A 15193-nucleotide genomic window follows, 5' to 3' on the forward strand; every position below is an offset into this window, starting at 1 on the left:
AAATATCTTGTTTTATAAAAATACCTTCTTATAACAAAATTAATTTGCTACAAAAAAGGTCCTATAAACTTTTTAGCTAAAGCAATTAGGGAAGCAGGAATTTCTATTTCTTTATTTTTACATTGTAGTTCCTATGGTGCGTAATGAGATGCAGCACCCGGTATAGATATACATATTTATTATTTTATTAAATATAATAGTAATTACCTAATTTTAATTTGTTTTTTTTTGTAATCAGAAACAAATGTTGAATAGAAGTCCATATTTTGTAGGAGAATGCGTATATAAAGATAACAAATAGGGGAAGTCTTTATCTCCAAGAAAAATGCATGTGGGACACTTAGGTAAATGTATTATGCATTTCGGCTGTGTAAACAGCCATCATCAGATACAGAACATTACAAAAAACATATACGTTCACCAAATAAACCAAAAAATTAACCCGTTAATCATTAACAAATAAACCCGTTATCGGGAAAAAAAAAAAAAAAAAAAAATTTTTGTAATGTTCTGTATCTGATGATGGCTGTTTACACAGCCGAAATGCATAATACATTTACCTAAGTGTCCCACATGCATTTTTCTTGGAGATAAAGACTTCCCCTATTTGTTATCTTTAGAAACAAATGTGTTTAAATACTCATATACTTTATTTTAAAAAAATATGGGAATAAAATAAATGGGAATTCTACAAAATAACTTTTTTCATAAAAATAATGACAACAAAAATATTACATATTTCTAAATTAAATATTCTAACATATTTAACAAAAAAAAACATCCTATATATAAAGCAAAATCAATCAATATCAATCAATTTCAATTCAAAACACAAACCACCAAACAATAATGTTGCCGCCATGTCAACTGTCAACATGAGAACTGTCACGGTTTGACTGTTGACGAGCAAAGTTGTCATAAGCATCTGTAGTGCTAAAGTCACTCATGCAAAGGCGAATGGCAGACGATCCCTTTTGGTAGTTGGATTTGTTAATGAAATTAATAGTATTAAGAACCAACCAAAACCAATGCTTCTTTTGACTAGTTTACAATCAAGGTGCACGATACAAAATACAAAAGCGCCACTTTGGCACAAATGCGCCACACCTGGCAACCCTGGATCTGATAGAAAGGTCGCTTGGCATCTGGTAAGCTGTTTCTACAACTAATTGGACAGTTTGACGTTAGCCAATATCACCAATCAAAATGGTACAAAGTCCTCAAATTAAGATCAAATTTTTATTTAACCCAGATATGACTGAAATATATTTTTTTAAATTTTCTTCTAATTTTTTGGTATATTGTTCCTTAAATCTACCTTTACACATTAAAAGAGATTGTTTTCCTAAAAAATACAAATTTGTACCATAAAATGGGTGTTCATTTAAACGGACAGTAGGCACTTGAGGTCTAAAAGGCAATGTAAATAAAACATTTTTTTTTTGGTAGAATATTTATTGTAAAAATGCAGAAAAAAACCCTTATCAAATTAGCTAATTTAAATTTAGGAAGTAGGTGTATGGTAGGCCGTAAAGCATCTGATATGCAGTGCCACCTTACACTTTTTACAGATCACAGAAACTGCTTTATGACAAACCCTACAACGCGTTGGCTTTTCTTGAGTATCAACAAGGTGGTCAATCCGGTCAAATCTTGAATCGACATTTTCCAGGGATGATGGCCGAGATCTTTTACGGTTGCTTCGGCCCAAATTACCTTCAAGAAATGCTTTAGCGATCCTCCTTCGAAACGTTAGATGATCTAGTTTGCCATTCTCTGTTTCTTTATGTAGAACCCAGGCATTCTGTACTGAAATCCAACATATGACAAAAAATGGGAAAATACGACTTCTTGCCTCTAATTGCCGTTCGATACAAACTCATATTTTGATCGGTACGGTCAAATCCTCCCATATATTTATTATATACTCTAATAGCTTGTGGTTGTTCAAGGCCTACACGTTTTTTTTCGGCATGTGAAAAACGTGTAACTGTATGAGTTGGTTGTACTCCTACAAAATTTGAAATAACATTTACAATATTATTGTCATTCCAGGACGCAATTATGATGGAACGTTTGTTTGTAGATTGAAAATCCCAGCTGCCTCGTTTTGATTTTCTAAAAATTTTTTTCGATGATAAAGGACAATTTGCTCGTCTGTTCTCTCGCAGAGTTCCGGTGGCTTTTATTTTTCTGTTGGTCAGTTCTTCAACTGAACTTCAACGGAATGGTTAAAAAGAAATTATCAAAAAAAAGATGATATTGCGCATTTATTTTTGAGCAAATTATATCAGCATAGTTCAAAATGACTGAAGGTCCCAATCCCATTTCTTTATATTTCGGTATTTCTGATTTGGCGCCTTGATAAGGTTCAAACCAATTGATATAGCCATAAAATGAGGTACCGACCCAATGTTTATACCCATATCGTACCGGTTTCCCTTTTATAAATTGTTTTCTTGGATGCCTCCTAAAGTACGGTAGCATAGCCTCGTCTATGCTACGCTGCTCAAAATATGGTGCATTTGCTAAACAATTCTTATTTATTATGTTGAAAAGAGGTCTCACTTTTGCAAAACGATCACTCGTATCTAGGGTATCGTTGTTACAGCAGTGAATGTTAGACATAATGTATTCAAATCTATCTCTACTTATAGAATTTGAAATCAAAATATTCCTCGAATCATCTGAATTTTCCCAATACATTCGTCTTCTATTTACTGAGGAATAGCCGCTTACCAATAATACTCCTAAAAAAGATTTCATTTCATCACAATTTATATCAGCTTTTCTGTTTTGTTGTGAAGCATACATATTGCTAAATTCTACCAAGAGCTTTATAACGTCTTCATCAAAAAACTTCGAAGGGGAACTTTCATTTGCAGCTGTCAATTCTGGTATCCAAGCAATATTTATTTGGTTATTGTCAATATCGAGATTTTCCCATTTATATGTTTTTTTCTTATTGGACTATGATTTAAAAAAATGTGACAATGGCATATTGTCACTCTCATCCCACATATCTTTTTGGCGTTTTTCCATTTCTTCTTGGCTTGTATCTACTTGGCTTTGTATATTTTCACTCTCTTGATCCTTATTGCGAAATTCTGCTTCTGCTAGTAATTGCGATGGTGGCAAGTTCTTGATTGCCACTACCTGCTCATCACCTGAATCTTCAGCCATGAAATCATTGCGTTTGTGGGTGGAAGAATTACTATCTCAATATCGTCAGTTGAGTTCGTGTGGATACCTTCTTCTAACTCAGCAAGAAGATCATTCAAGGTTAAGCCACTAAAAAAACACCTATTATTTGGTCTCTAACTATTTATAAAAAAAAATTTTAATTTCAGCTATATGCCTACTGTATGTTTTAACACACACGATCTTAGAGACTTGCGCAGAATCCGAAACCATAATTTATTATGCGATAGTAGCAGAAATGTTTATAAAAACATTTTTTCTACTCATTTGTAAAATATCATGCAATAATAAAACAATTACTGTAAAGTTTACTTACCCGACAGGCCGCAAGTCGATTGGATTATCCATTATGAGACACACAACTGGTTAGAAATTGTTTTTTCACCTTTACCACAAGTCACGACTCGTATTCAACAGCAGCAAGTAAACAAAGTCCTCTATTTATCAATTTGTCCTATTTGCGTAGGTACTATGATTTCTGAAAGACTTTCTTATTGTTCATTGACTTTTAAACAATACAATACATACATATTTGCTTTTTCAGCTTTTAGATAAGACCTAATCTCTAATACAAACCCGTTATTTCCTCTTTTTGTTGCGTTATAACATAACTAATAAATTATATCACTAACAGCAGCACGCACTACGGCAGAAGGAACCAATTTCTTTTTAACTACTTATCAAATAAAAACGACGAGCAAGTTTAATGGTGGCTGGTACTTTCCGCCAGTAAACTTGAGTGTAAACGATGCTTTAGATCACAATTTTTTAAGTGGTGGAGGAACAATACGTTACACTTACCTGTCAACTAAAAGGGTACTTAACCGCGGTTCTTCCCAATTTAGCGTAGATTCTTTGAAACTTAGTCGATATAAATTTATAGATCTTGGGGCTAACCCACCTTCTCAGCTCATAACCTTTCAAATATTATAGCCTCCGTGATGTCGATAGATTAAGACAGCCTTACTTAAGTCGAATTGCCAACAGAACAAAAAAAAAGAGCGCCGTTTTATATAAAATTGTAATATTTAAAGTTCCTTATTAGATTTACAACCAGCAAATGCAATCTAATTTGTTTTTTGTTAAATTAATATTAAATTAATGCAGGTTACAGCCTAAATTTCAAAAATAATATCAATGCTCTTTGAAAAATTGTTCAAAAATTCAAATTTAAATCTAGGGATATTAGACGTTAGTGACGGGAGCTGTCAAAAATTGTTGGTTTCACTGAACGATGGCGTCCGAGAAACCCGGGAGCATTGAAAGAGGTAATTTTATTTGAATTTTACAGCAATTTAATTAAATTTGTTCTCAGGCGAATGTGGGAATTCTATTCCTTCATATCTATACCAAAAAACTCCCAAATCATGCTCGTATTTATCCCGAAAATAACTAAAATACCGCTTTGTTGTGACTGGGACCGTCTCCCTTCAACCTGTCAAAGTAATCAACCTCGTTTGTTTGTAGGTGGTGACGAACTCCTCGAAAACCTGCAGGATTTTGGAAACAGCCTTTTAGCGATGGAAAACATGGACCGATCCTCTCCGGAAATGTGGCCGGAAAAAGGTAAAAATATTGAACTTTAATTTCGTATAGTTTTTCGGTGCTTAATCCCCTTTGTTTTAACGGATTTTTAACGTTCAATTTTAGTGCCTGGCGTAACCGATTTTATAAACAGTTACAACAGCACGCATATTCCACCAAAGATGCCATATTCCAAGGAAATGATGGAGGAGGATCGAATTTATATACAACGTAAGTAAATTTGAACTTTAAGAGGTGTTGATGGTATGTATTAATTTTTAAAGCAAAAGGAATCAATATAAAAGTTCAGACCCCATATTAATCTAAATCTACATGTTTATCACATTAAGATGTATAAAGATGTAAATAGTAGTTATTAGTTTTAATTAGTTTACCAAAGTTAACGTTGAGTATTCAGAATACAATTTACCTATATAGTGAGTGATTGAGAAGGCCATGAATTCGACTTAAAAAAAAATTAATAAACACTACTTTACAATAATAAAAAAATATTGATCCCTTTGTCATGACATTACCATATTTTAAGAGAGCTTTAGGAAGATTAACTGTGATTTCTTAGCTTTTTAAAATTGTTTATTTATTTTATATTAATTTTTAATCATAACTCTTATTAACCTAATAATAGTAAGTTATTAGTTTTGACTGCCCACCCCTTTTGCAAAGGATTTGCTTTCATATACCACGCCTAGGATCCAGACAGTGTCCAGCTTTTAACTTGGACACAGCCAGGTCCAACATTCTGTATCAGAGTCCTATTCACTTTATGTGTCAAAACTTTAACACTATTGCTGATTCTTGTGACATTCACCATTTTTTTTTATGGGTACACAGGAATAGGGATCGGTATAAAGTACATGGTGATATACACAACTATGGTACTAGAAACACAAATAGGCTAGTTCCAATTTACCAACGCTTGACAAGGTGTCAGAGTGGTCCCGGATTTCTAGCTGTTAAGTTATATAACAAACTTCCTATCGACTATGTGGATTTAGATTTGGAACATTTTAAGAATAAAATAAAACAAATTCTAGTCTCTAATGCCTTCTATTCAAATGAAGAGTTTTTAAACTTCACATTCTATCTGTGATATTGAGTACCTACCTATATATTGCATTTTATTTAAGACATATTGTGATTGTGTATTATTCATAGTATGTATATCAATCATTGTGTTTTGGTTTTAATGAGTTTTATGTAGTGTTTTAGGAAAAATTTTCTTATCAATTTTTATAAACAGTCACCCTATTTTTTAACTTTGTAATGCTTGACTTGTGTGAATACTATTTTGTATATTGGCATTAATAAATAAATTGATTGATTGATGATTTGGCACTTATCTTTGAATCACCTGCGTATGGTCGGTGGGGGAGGCTAGGTTATTTAGTTTTTGGTTATTTAGTTTTTAGCTTGAATACATTTATTTACTAATTTTTTTTTTTTTTTGGTCTTTTGATTTAAATTAATTCTTGATTCTTATCCTAATTTAGTGTTGATTTTTTATTATTTATTTTCTCAAGTTCACTACTTTTTTTTTTTTTTATTATATAGAAATTCTTTTATAGTTCTTTTATAGTTTAGTTGCATGAATCTAATACAATTCATGCATTCGTACATTTATATATTTAATTGATTTTCCTGTAACTGGGTATATGTAACCTGTTGGAAATAAAGCTTATTATTATTAGTAATACTGCCTTAAGTTTTGGATAGCGATGGGAATAACCGAATTGGTTTTGATAATTGGATTATTAGTATTCAAATAATATTTATAACCGAATAATCACTCGAATGATATAGCTCAGTCCCACAAATCACAAATAATAAACTGAAATAATGAAATTGAATACTTGCCGTTACCGCGAGGCGAAATTATTTATTACTTTGCAAACATTCGAACTTTCTTTGTCATTTTTTTTTTGATTGATAGTAATAGTTTTTTTTTTCTATAAAATATTCAATGTTTAATAATAATAAAAAACATAATTATTTTTTGGTATTAAATACTGTAGGACAAAATTATGCAATTTTTAGATACAATTTTAGATTGTAATTTACCTAAAAGTAAATATGAAATAATTAATTCTTTTAGTTCTTTTAAAATCTTTTATTTTTTTTATAGAAATAAACATATTTTATTTAGTAAATAATGGTTATATAAAATCATTCTAAGAATATTTTAAAATTTTCTTGTACATGTGACAAACGGCTTGATTTGCATCGAGTTTGTTAAAATAATTCCAAACGACTGTTTTTTTTTAAATTCCGGATCTCATTGTAAGCATCATTTACTATTTACAGGAATACTTCTCACAGTTTATCAATAATTTAAAGTGAAAAATATTAAGATTTAAAATATACTTTTTTAAGAAACAGCAACAGTTTAATGATCAAGGAACAAAAAAATACAAAATTATTTGTCACAAATTGATCAGCTGATATATGTCTTGTGATTTACGATGTTGCAATATATACACAGGAGCGATTTTTAATTCGAATTATAATCTAATTATTGAATTCATTCATAACCTAATAAGTAATAATCTGATTATCGAAATAATGTGATTTTTCCCATCACTAAGGCAATAACAGCGCTGATAAAATTAAAACTGGCTTAGTTCTTGTTTATAAATAGTTCAATGGTTCAATAGTTCAATATATTCAACTTCAATATAAAATATTACAATTCTAAGAATATAAAGCACCTAGATACCAGAGTATCTGTATGTGCTATGGTAGAAACAATTCAAAAATTCTAATGTATCAATGTTGTTACCCTTAGCAGACTAGCCGTTATATAAATTAGTTCACAATATTTAACATTTTAAATAAGTTTACCCAAAACTACATAACAAAAATCAAAAACCAGACAATAAAAATGAGAAAAAGAGAAAAAAAAAAAAGATTCATATACTATATACACATATACATTTTACCTACAAAGGTATTATGTAGTATTTTACAGAATTTTCTAATCTTTGGTACCTAAAACCTATAATATTTGAAACAAAATAAATAATTGAATAAATGTCCATACTGAGATTTTTTTCTTTTTCCCTTATGTATTTATGTTGTGATTGCTATTGAGTAAGAAAATAAAAAGTTTGGTGAAAAGCAGAATATTGATACAAGCACTTATGATCAATCAACAAAATTTTCTTTTGTTTCCTAATATATAACTTAGGGCATGTTCATTAAACTTTTTGAAGTATTTCTGTTGTTTGACATTTTCTGGGAGAAGGTTATAAAATTTTGGAGCTAAAAATACTGCTGAATGTTGACCAAAATCTCGAATCATATAAGGTAGTACAATTTGCTGGTGTTTATTAGCTCGGGTTTGGTGTCTATGGTTTATTATACTGTGTTTACCATAGAATTTATGAATATAAGAGCAACAGGTTGGTATAAAAAGAGTTTTCAAATCTTGTATTTCAGAATTATATAATTGCTTTGTTGAAAATAACCTAGGTCTCTTTAACATTATCTTTACTATTGAGTTTTGTATTGTTTTAAGATTTTTTAGACTGTTTTCATATGCCCCACCCCAAATCAATATCCCATACCTTAATAGGGGTTCCACGAGAGCTTTATAGATCAACACAATGAGTTTTCTGCACAAAATTTCCCTTAATAAATAAAATTTATGTAAGAGTGCCTTTATCTTTTTTGTTAAATAATCAATGTGTATATCCCATTTTAGATGTTTGTCTATATGGACTCCCAAATATTTTATAGAGTTTACCTGTGCAGTTAGTTCATTAATATTGTTTACAATAATATTTTGAAAGTTTGGTATATTTGAACTGTTTATGGAAAATGCTATATATTTAGATTTTTTTGGATTTAGTGACAATTTAAAGGTGTCGAAAAAATTTTTGATTAATGATAGACCTTCTTGAAACTTAACTTTTGCCTCTTGCCGCATGTGTCTCCAATAGATATAATTCCTGTATCATCTGCATAGGATATTACTTTGCCAGGAGTTTTTATATCATTTATTAATAATTTATTTAGTTTACTCTTAGTCTTAGTCATCGCCCATCAGGCTTCAGGTTATCAATCAAATACTACCCATCACTAGTTTTGGATCATCAAATGACATTTACTGTTTCCCTAGATATTGGGAACACATCGACACCCGCAACAAAAACTATAGTAACTCAAAAAATCTCTATTTTTAGTTAATATCACGATAATATGTCTTATAAGTCAAGATTTCCAAGGAAAAGTATAGTAACTAAATTTGAAATGTAGGCAACACACATAAGATAAAACAAATATATTGTATCTATTTGTTATGATTAGTTTACCGAGAAAACAATAGTAAGTTGAGTTAGTATAGTTTTTGTTGGAAAATAATGTGGAAGGATCATATTATGCTGAGTTACAATATCGTGATATCTTTAATACTAAATTTAACATAAGCTTTTATAAATCAAAAAAAGATAGATGTGAAACATGTTCTAGCTTTGAAATGGCTGATAAAAAGAAAAAGCTAATAATTTAGAAAAGTACAACAAGCATATTTATAATAAAAACCTTGCCAGATCTCTAAAAGACCATGATACATGCGCTCTTCTCGAATTCTCCAATATTGTTTGGTCACCTCATTTTCTGATTCACATTGAGAGGCTTGAAAATATCCAGCACAAGTTTATCAGGTTTGCCAGATATACTCTTATGAAGTCAGGCCTGGATCTTACCTGTTCAGAGACCATGTCCTACCTGAGCATAAACTCCTTATCAAGTAGAAGGCAGTTCTTTGAAGTTTGCTTTGCGTTTAAGGTTCTGAATGGTATTGTTAGAAGTCCGGAATGTCTGTGCCTTTTCTCTTTGCATGTATCTTCTTACACAACACGAGGTCAGGCGCTTCTCCACATTCCCTTTTGCAGAACATCCTATCTACTAAACAGTCCTATAAATAGAATAGCTTCTACAGTGAATAGATTTGCAAAAGATCTTGATTTTTTCAGTACATCTTTAAATAAATTTAAGTCGTCAGCTAGGGCAACTATCTTGGGATAGTGCCCTACTCCCACTCTTTGGATTATGTTTAGTACAGTATTGTTTATTAGTATTATAGTTTTTACTTAAGACTACTGTTAATTATTAATAAGTACTTGAAATGTTATATACGTTGATGAATAAATAAATAATAAATAAATAAAGAGCTCACAGCTGATGATCAAGAACTTTGTGTGGCATGCTTTGATCTACAGAAGGTCCTTCAAATGCCCCAGTCAGATGTTAATAAATTTTATTATAAAAGTAAAATTGCAGTTTACAACTTTAATGTTTATGATCTAGGAACACATGAGGGGTTTTGTTATGTCTGGACTGAGTTAATTGCTAAACGCGCATAAGCAGTTGTTTGCTAAAATTCCTAAAAGTTCAAGCAGAAAGAAAAGTAAAAAAAATTGTCTTATATTCGGATAAATGCAGAGGACAAAACCGCAATCGGCTTATATTTGCCATGTTTCGTTACGCTTCGAAAAAATTTGGATTTGAAATAGTTCATCGGTTTTTGGAAAAGGGTCATACCCAAAATGAAGGAGATAGCATGCATGCAGTAATTGAAAATGCCAGAAAACGCTTAAGTGCTATCTACACCCCTGATGATTGTTTTTGATGAATGATGTAATGATTTTAACCCGAATGATTTTAACAACTTCTTTTTGGGTGTAGGTCAGGGTATCATGTCAGGAATTCCAATTTCAAATATTGATCCAATATCATTGATTCCCAAACATGATATTGTTTTTTCTTTCAATGAAGTATCCTATAACAAAGTCCGTGATATTATCTCCAGCCTCAAAAATAAAAATAGTAAGGATATTTTTGGTCTAAATGTTAAAATATTAAAATCAATTACAAATGAATTTTTGTTCCACTTACAAATTTAATCAATTTGTGCCTTAAAGAATCATGCTTTCCATCTGTTTTAAAGGAGGCACTTGTAATTCCTTTGTTTAAGAAGGGTGATTGCAATAAACCAGATAATTACAGGCCTATATCTCTTTTACCAATTGTGTCCAAGATTTTAGAGAGGTGTCTAGCTGAACAGATTGTGGACTTCTTTGAAAAAAACAACTTATTTAACAAATGTCAATTTGGTTTTCGTAAAGACAAAAGTACAGTTCTGGGCGTCTTGGATTTGGTTTCTGATATTCTTGAAGGTTTTCAAAATTTTCAATATGACACAGTTCTTTGCTGCGACCTGAATAAAGCTTTTGATTGCGTCGACCGTGGGATCCTTCTTGGAAAGCTCAAAGCCTATAATTTTAATCCATCAAGCATTCAACTTATGAAATCTTACCTTGAGGGCAGGTGTCAGTCTGTGAGTTTTGCTGGGGTGGCGTCGGCAATAGGCGATATTACAATGGGTGTGCCTCAGGGGTCAATTCTGGGACCCATTCTTTTTTTAATATATATCAATGATCTTCCACTAATTAGTGAATATGCAAAATTTACCCTCTTTGCCGATGACACCACAGTATCCTTTCGGGCTGACACTCTGGGTGCTTCCCTGGAGGGATCCCTGGTGGCGCGGGAAGGAGTTGAAAGCTGATTCTGCAGCAATCGGCTTCTCATGAACTCAGATAAGACACTTAAAATCATTTTCTCTATGAGGGAACTTGGGCAGGTGGAGTCTGCTGACAGCGAAATTCCTAGGAGTCACACTAGACCAACATTTACATTGGGGTCATCACATCAACCAACTGACTTTAAAGCTAAACAAAGCTGCCTATCTAATAAGAGGGCTCAGTGATAGGGTCTCAGCAGCAGTTCTGAGAACTGCATACTTTGGTGTTTTCCATTCATACTTGTCATATAGTATTCTAGCCTGGGGACATGCATCTGATACCAAACGTGTGTTCGGTATACAGAGAAGGGTGATAAGGGTACTAGCTGGTCTTGCATATAGGGAGGACTGCAAGGCAGCCTTTAAACAACTTGGGATTCTCACCCTGCCCTCAGTGTACATTTTGGAAAACCTTCTGTATGTTAAACGTAATACTCAGTCTTTTACTACTCACCAAGATATACATGGCTATAATACTCGCCATAGAACTGACTTTGTACCTCCTTACTGCCGTCTGGGAAGGTGTCGGGATGGACCGGGCTTTTGGGGAATAAAATTATTTAATGCTCTTCCCTCTGAAATAAAATACTTACCTCTAAACAGTTTTAAAACAAAAATCAAAAAAGTTTTATTAGTGAATGCTTTTTATTCATTAGAGGAGTTTTTAAACCACATATTTTAAGGTGATTTTACTGTGTTTTTATAACATCATTTATTGTTTTAGTTATAGTCGAATTTTAATTTAATGTTCTTAGTGTTAGTACTGTTAAGTAGTCTGTTTTGACTTTACCTATGTATTTTTTGACTTGTGTAAAATTTATATTACTGGCATCAATAAAAATTATGATTATGATTATGATTACCCCTGATCAATGGATTAGTTTAATCCGCATGGCGAAAATCACCGGAAAATCTTACATTGTGACCGAAATGAATCAAGACAACTTCTTTTCATTTTCGAATATAGTAAAATGCCAAAATTGGAAAAAATCTAGTAGGGAAGAAAACTATACATCAGTCTAATAAAAGAAACAAAATATTTGCCGCAAAAAATTGAGGAAGTCTTGCTTAGATATGAATATGATGGAGATTATGAATTGCTTTCTTTACGACCAAAAACTACTTGTAGATCTTCAGCTAGCAAATTAGGCACCCAGGATCTACCAAGGTTGTATACAAAAATTTTAGGCATCGATGCAAAAAAATTACAAGGTCTTAAGGAACTCTGCCAAAAGGGAGTTATACCAAAAATGTATCACAATTTTTATGACACATTAAAAGTTAAAGAAGAGGTAGAAAAAGCTGTCCATAAAAACTTAACTATTCCAGGGAATGCGAGTAGTTCTGAAAGTGATGAAACCAACAATGAATGATAAATTAGTACGATCTTTTATGTATAACATAAGCCTATGTTAATAAACAGTATTTACTATTTGTTTTTTCCTTTTATTTAAAATTGATTTTATTATTAACATTTACTAGTTGTCAGTAAAAAGAGTATAGTATCTCCTTTTTATTTGTTTTTTGTCAAACGAAAACTATAGTAACTTAACAAAACTTATTGAAAAAAACAAGAAAATAACCTAAAATAAAGAAAAATACAATCTTTTAATATTTAGTTAGTAGGAACAATCAATATATTGATATTTCCTTAAATTTTAGTTGAAAATACTAACTTATATTATACATCATTATTTTAAATCCCATTTTCTCAAAATCTGCAAAAGGAAGTTACTATAGTTTTCGCTGTAGGTGTCGACATAATATGAGTTTATTGTTTTTTGAGCAAAAGGAATCAAATCTGGTATATTAAGCTAAAATGAAATTGTAACTTACTTATTATATGAATGTTAATTTTTGTGATGTGTTCCCTTTTCTGATTTTAAGTTTTTGCTTTTTCTAATTTTAAATGGGTCACCTGGTATATTTTTAGATATTTCAGTTTTAAAACAATACAATGTTGTGTTTTTTGTTTATCGGGAATCATTTCATATAAAATTTTGGAGTCAAAAACTCAAAATGGCATATACTATTTTCCTACTCTTGTCATGGATTCTATTTAATGTTAATAACTGTGTCACAAAGCCTCTTAATCATAGTTTCTTTTCACCAAATATTATAAGAACTTTTCACCCTAAGATTTTTTGAATCTAAAACTTATAAAAAAAATAAATATATAAAATGTACTTATAAATTGAAATGCTATAATAAAAGTATTTATTTTATTATTGTGATAATAGTCTATTTTAGGCTAGTATATCTCACTTATTTTGTTCAGAGTTATTGTAATTTTTGATTTCATATTTATCCTTGGGTACAAATTACAATTTTGCTATAGTGTATTTTTATAATTGTTGATGCTATCTTTTATTCAAACTTCATTTCCATGCTCGCTTAAAACCAAAGTCAAGTACTTCAATGAAGACTATGATTCTCTATAGGTTTTATGCAAGACTGGTGCTACTTTTGATGCAATGCTTAATAATGTTGACTGTCACATAAAGAAATATTTATAAGCTAACAAACAAATGTTTCAACACACACTTACTAGTAGAAACTAGAAATATCTTCTATAAATACAATCAAAATTATTCTAACCATTCAAATCAGGATATTTACAACATTATGACTAAAATGTTGAGTTTTAATAATAATATAGTGTTACATCCCAGGAATATGTGCTTAAAAAATGTTTGTAAACCACTCACTATTTAAATAGGATAGATAGATTAAATATTTTGACTGAAAATATACATGGTGCAATCAAAAATTTTCTTTAAAAGATTATAGTCTCAAATTTAATTTACATACAAACAGAAGAGCAATCACTGACCCAAGTAAAACATGATAAGGATAATTTCAGTTTCCTTGTTTGACACATTTTTTTTTTGGAAATTCAACAATTAACCATAACAATAACTTAACACTTAATGATGATAATTTAAATGTTGTAGCAAAGATCTTAATATAGACTTTAAAATTCATTAAAATACAGTTACACAAAGCTTAAAAAACTTATTGCAATCTTATGGCCTAAAAATGTAATGTCACCCATTAGAACTACATAATGATTTAATACTTTTTAAGTGTTGATAGTTTGTGCCAGCAATTTTTTTTTGTGGTCCAATATTATGTTACATCCAATTTTTTTATATTAAATGTTTAATTATTTTTTGCTCTTATTCATTTTATTATTACCTTGATTTTATACATATTTGACTTAATTTAAAAGTAGTTTGTTAAAATTTTGCTTTGTCCATGGAATATTTTATTTTTGTAACAATAAAGCACATTTTTTGTTTCATTCATTCAAATAGATCAAAACCATTTTTGCAAAGTCCCAATAAAAAACAAAATAATTCACTCTAACCATTCTAGACCCAACACAAAAGTCAAATCGCGAAAACAAAATATTGTAAACATAAGAGATCTGCATTTCTTTTTATATAAAGCCAAATTACACTTTTTTAGAATTAGCAAGTCTCCCAGCCTCAAGCCTGATAGCAAAAGTAAAAGAGCTACACGACATTGCTTATCAATTAGGAGTAGAAGAGTCCAAAGAAATTTCCAGAGGAAAATGTCTTAATATTTTTAGAAATAGCAATAAGGATAAAGGCGAGAAATAAATTAGTTTTAGACATTCAAGACTGTGATTTTGTTTTAAATGTATGTTTAGGAAATAAATTTAATTTATTGTTTATAATCCGTGTTTTATTAAGGTTTCGAACAAAAAGTACATTTTTTTAATCTATTCTACTTTATTCATGTAATATGCATTAAAATCAGTTTATTCAGCTTACATAATTTGAAGGGTTTTCATAGGTGTGGACCTAATAGTCTTGATTTTTATAATTGCTGATAAAC

The 15193-nt window shown here is 30.6% G+C and overlaps 1 protein-coding gene and 1 long non-coding RNA gene across 2 annotated transcripts in view; one reads left to right on the plus strand and one right to left on the minus strand.

Annotated features, from left to right (window-relative positions):
* Positions 1-1129: 1129 nt before the first annotated feature.
* Positions 1130-15032, plus strand: LOC126739871 (protein lin-52 homolog). Its single transcript, XM_050445693.1, has 5 exons — positions 1130-1148; positions 4382-4469; positions 4669-4767; positions 4852-4956; positions 14801-15032. The coding sequence occupies exons 2-5, from the start codon at positions 4436-4438 to the stop codon at positions 14953-14955; spliced, it is 393 nt and encodes a 130-aa protein (XP_050301650.1). The 5' UTR covers positions 1130-1148; positions 4382-4435; the 3' UTR covers positions 14956-15032.
* LOC126739872 (uncharacterized) overlaps positions 7806-15193 on the minus strand; it is a 67592-nt gene continuing 60204 nt past the window's right edge. Inside the window, exons 2-3 of the long non-coding RNA XR_007661716.1 lie at positions 11784-11904; positions 7806-9661 (exon numbers count right to left, since the gene is read on the minus strand). This is a non-coding gene — a long non-coding RNA (uncharacterized LOC126739872). The remainder of the gene's footprint in view (positions 9662-11783; positions 11905-15193) is intronic.

This window comes from Anthonomus grandis, chromosome 8 (assembly GCF_022605725.1).
Source record: "Anthonomus grandis grandis chromosome 8, icAntGran1.3, whole genome shotgun sequence".
NCBI lineage: Eukaryota > Metazoa > Arthropoda > Insecta > Coleoptera > Curculionidae > Anthonomus > Anthonomus grandis.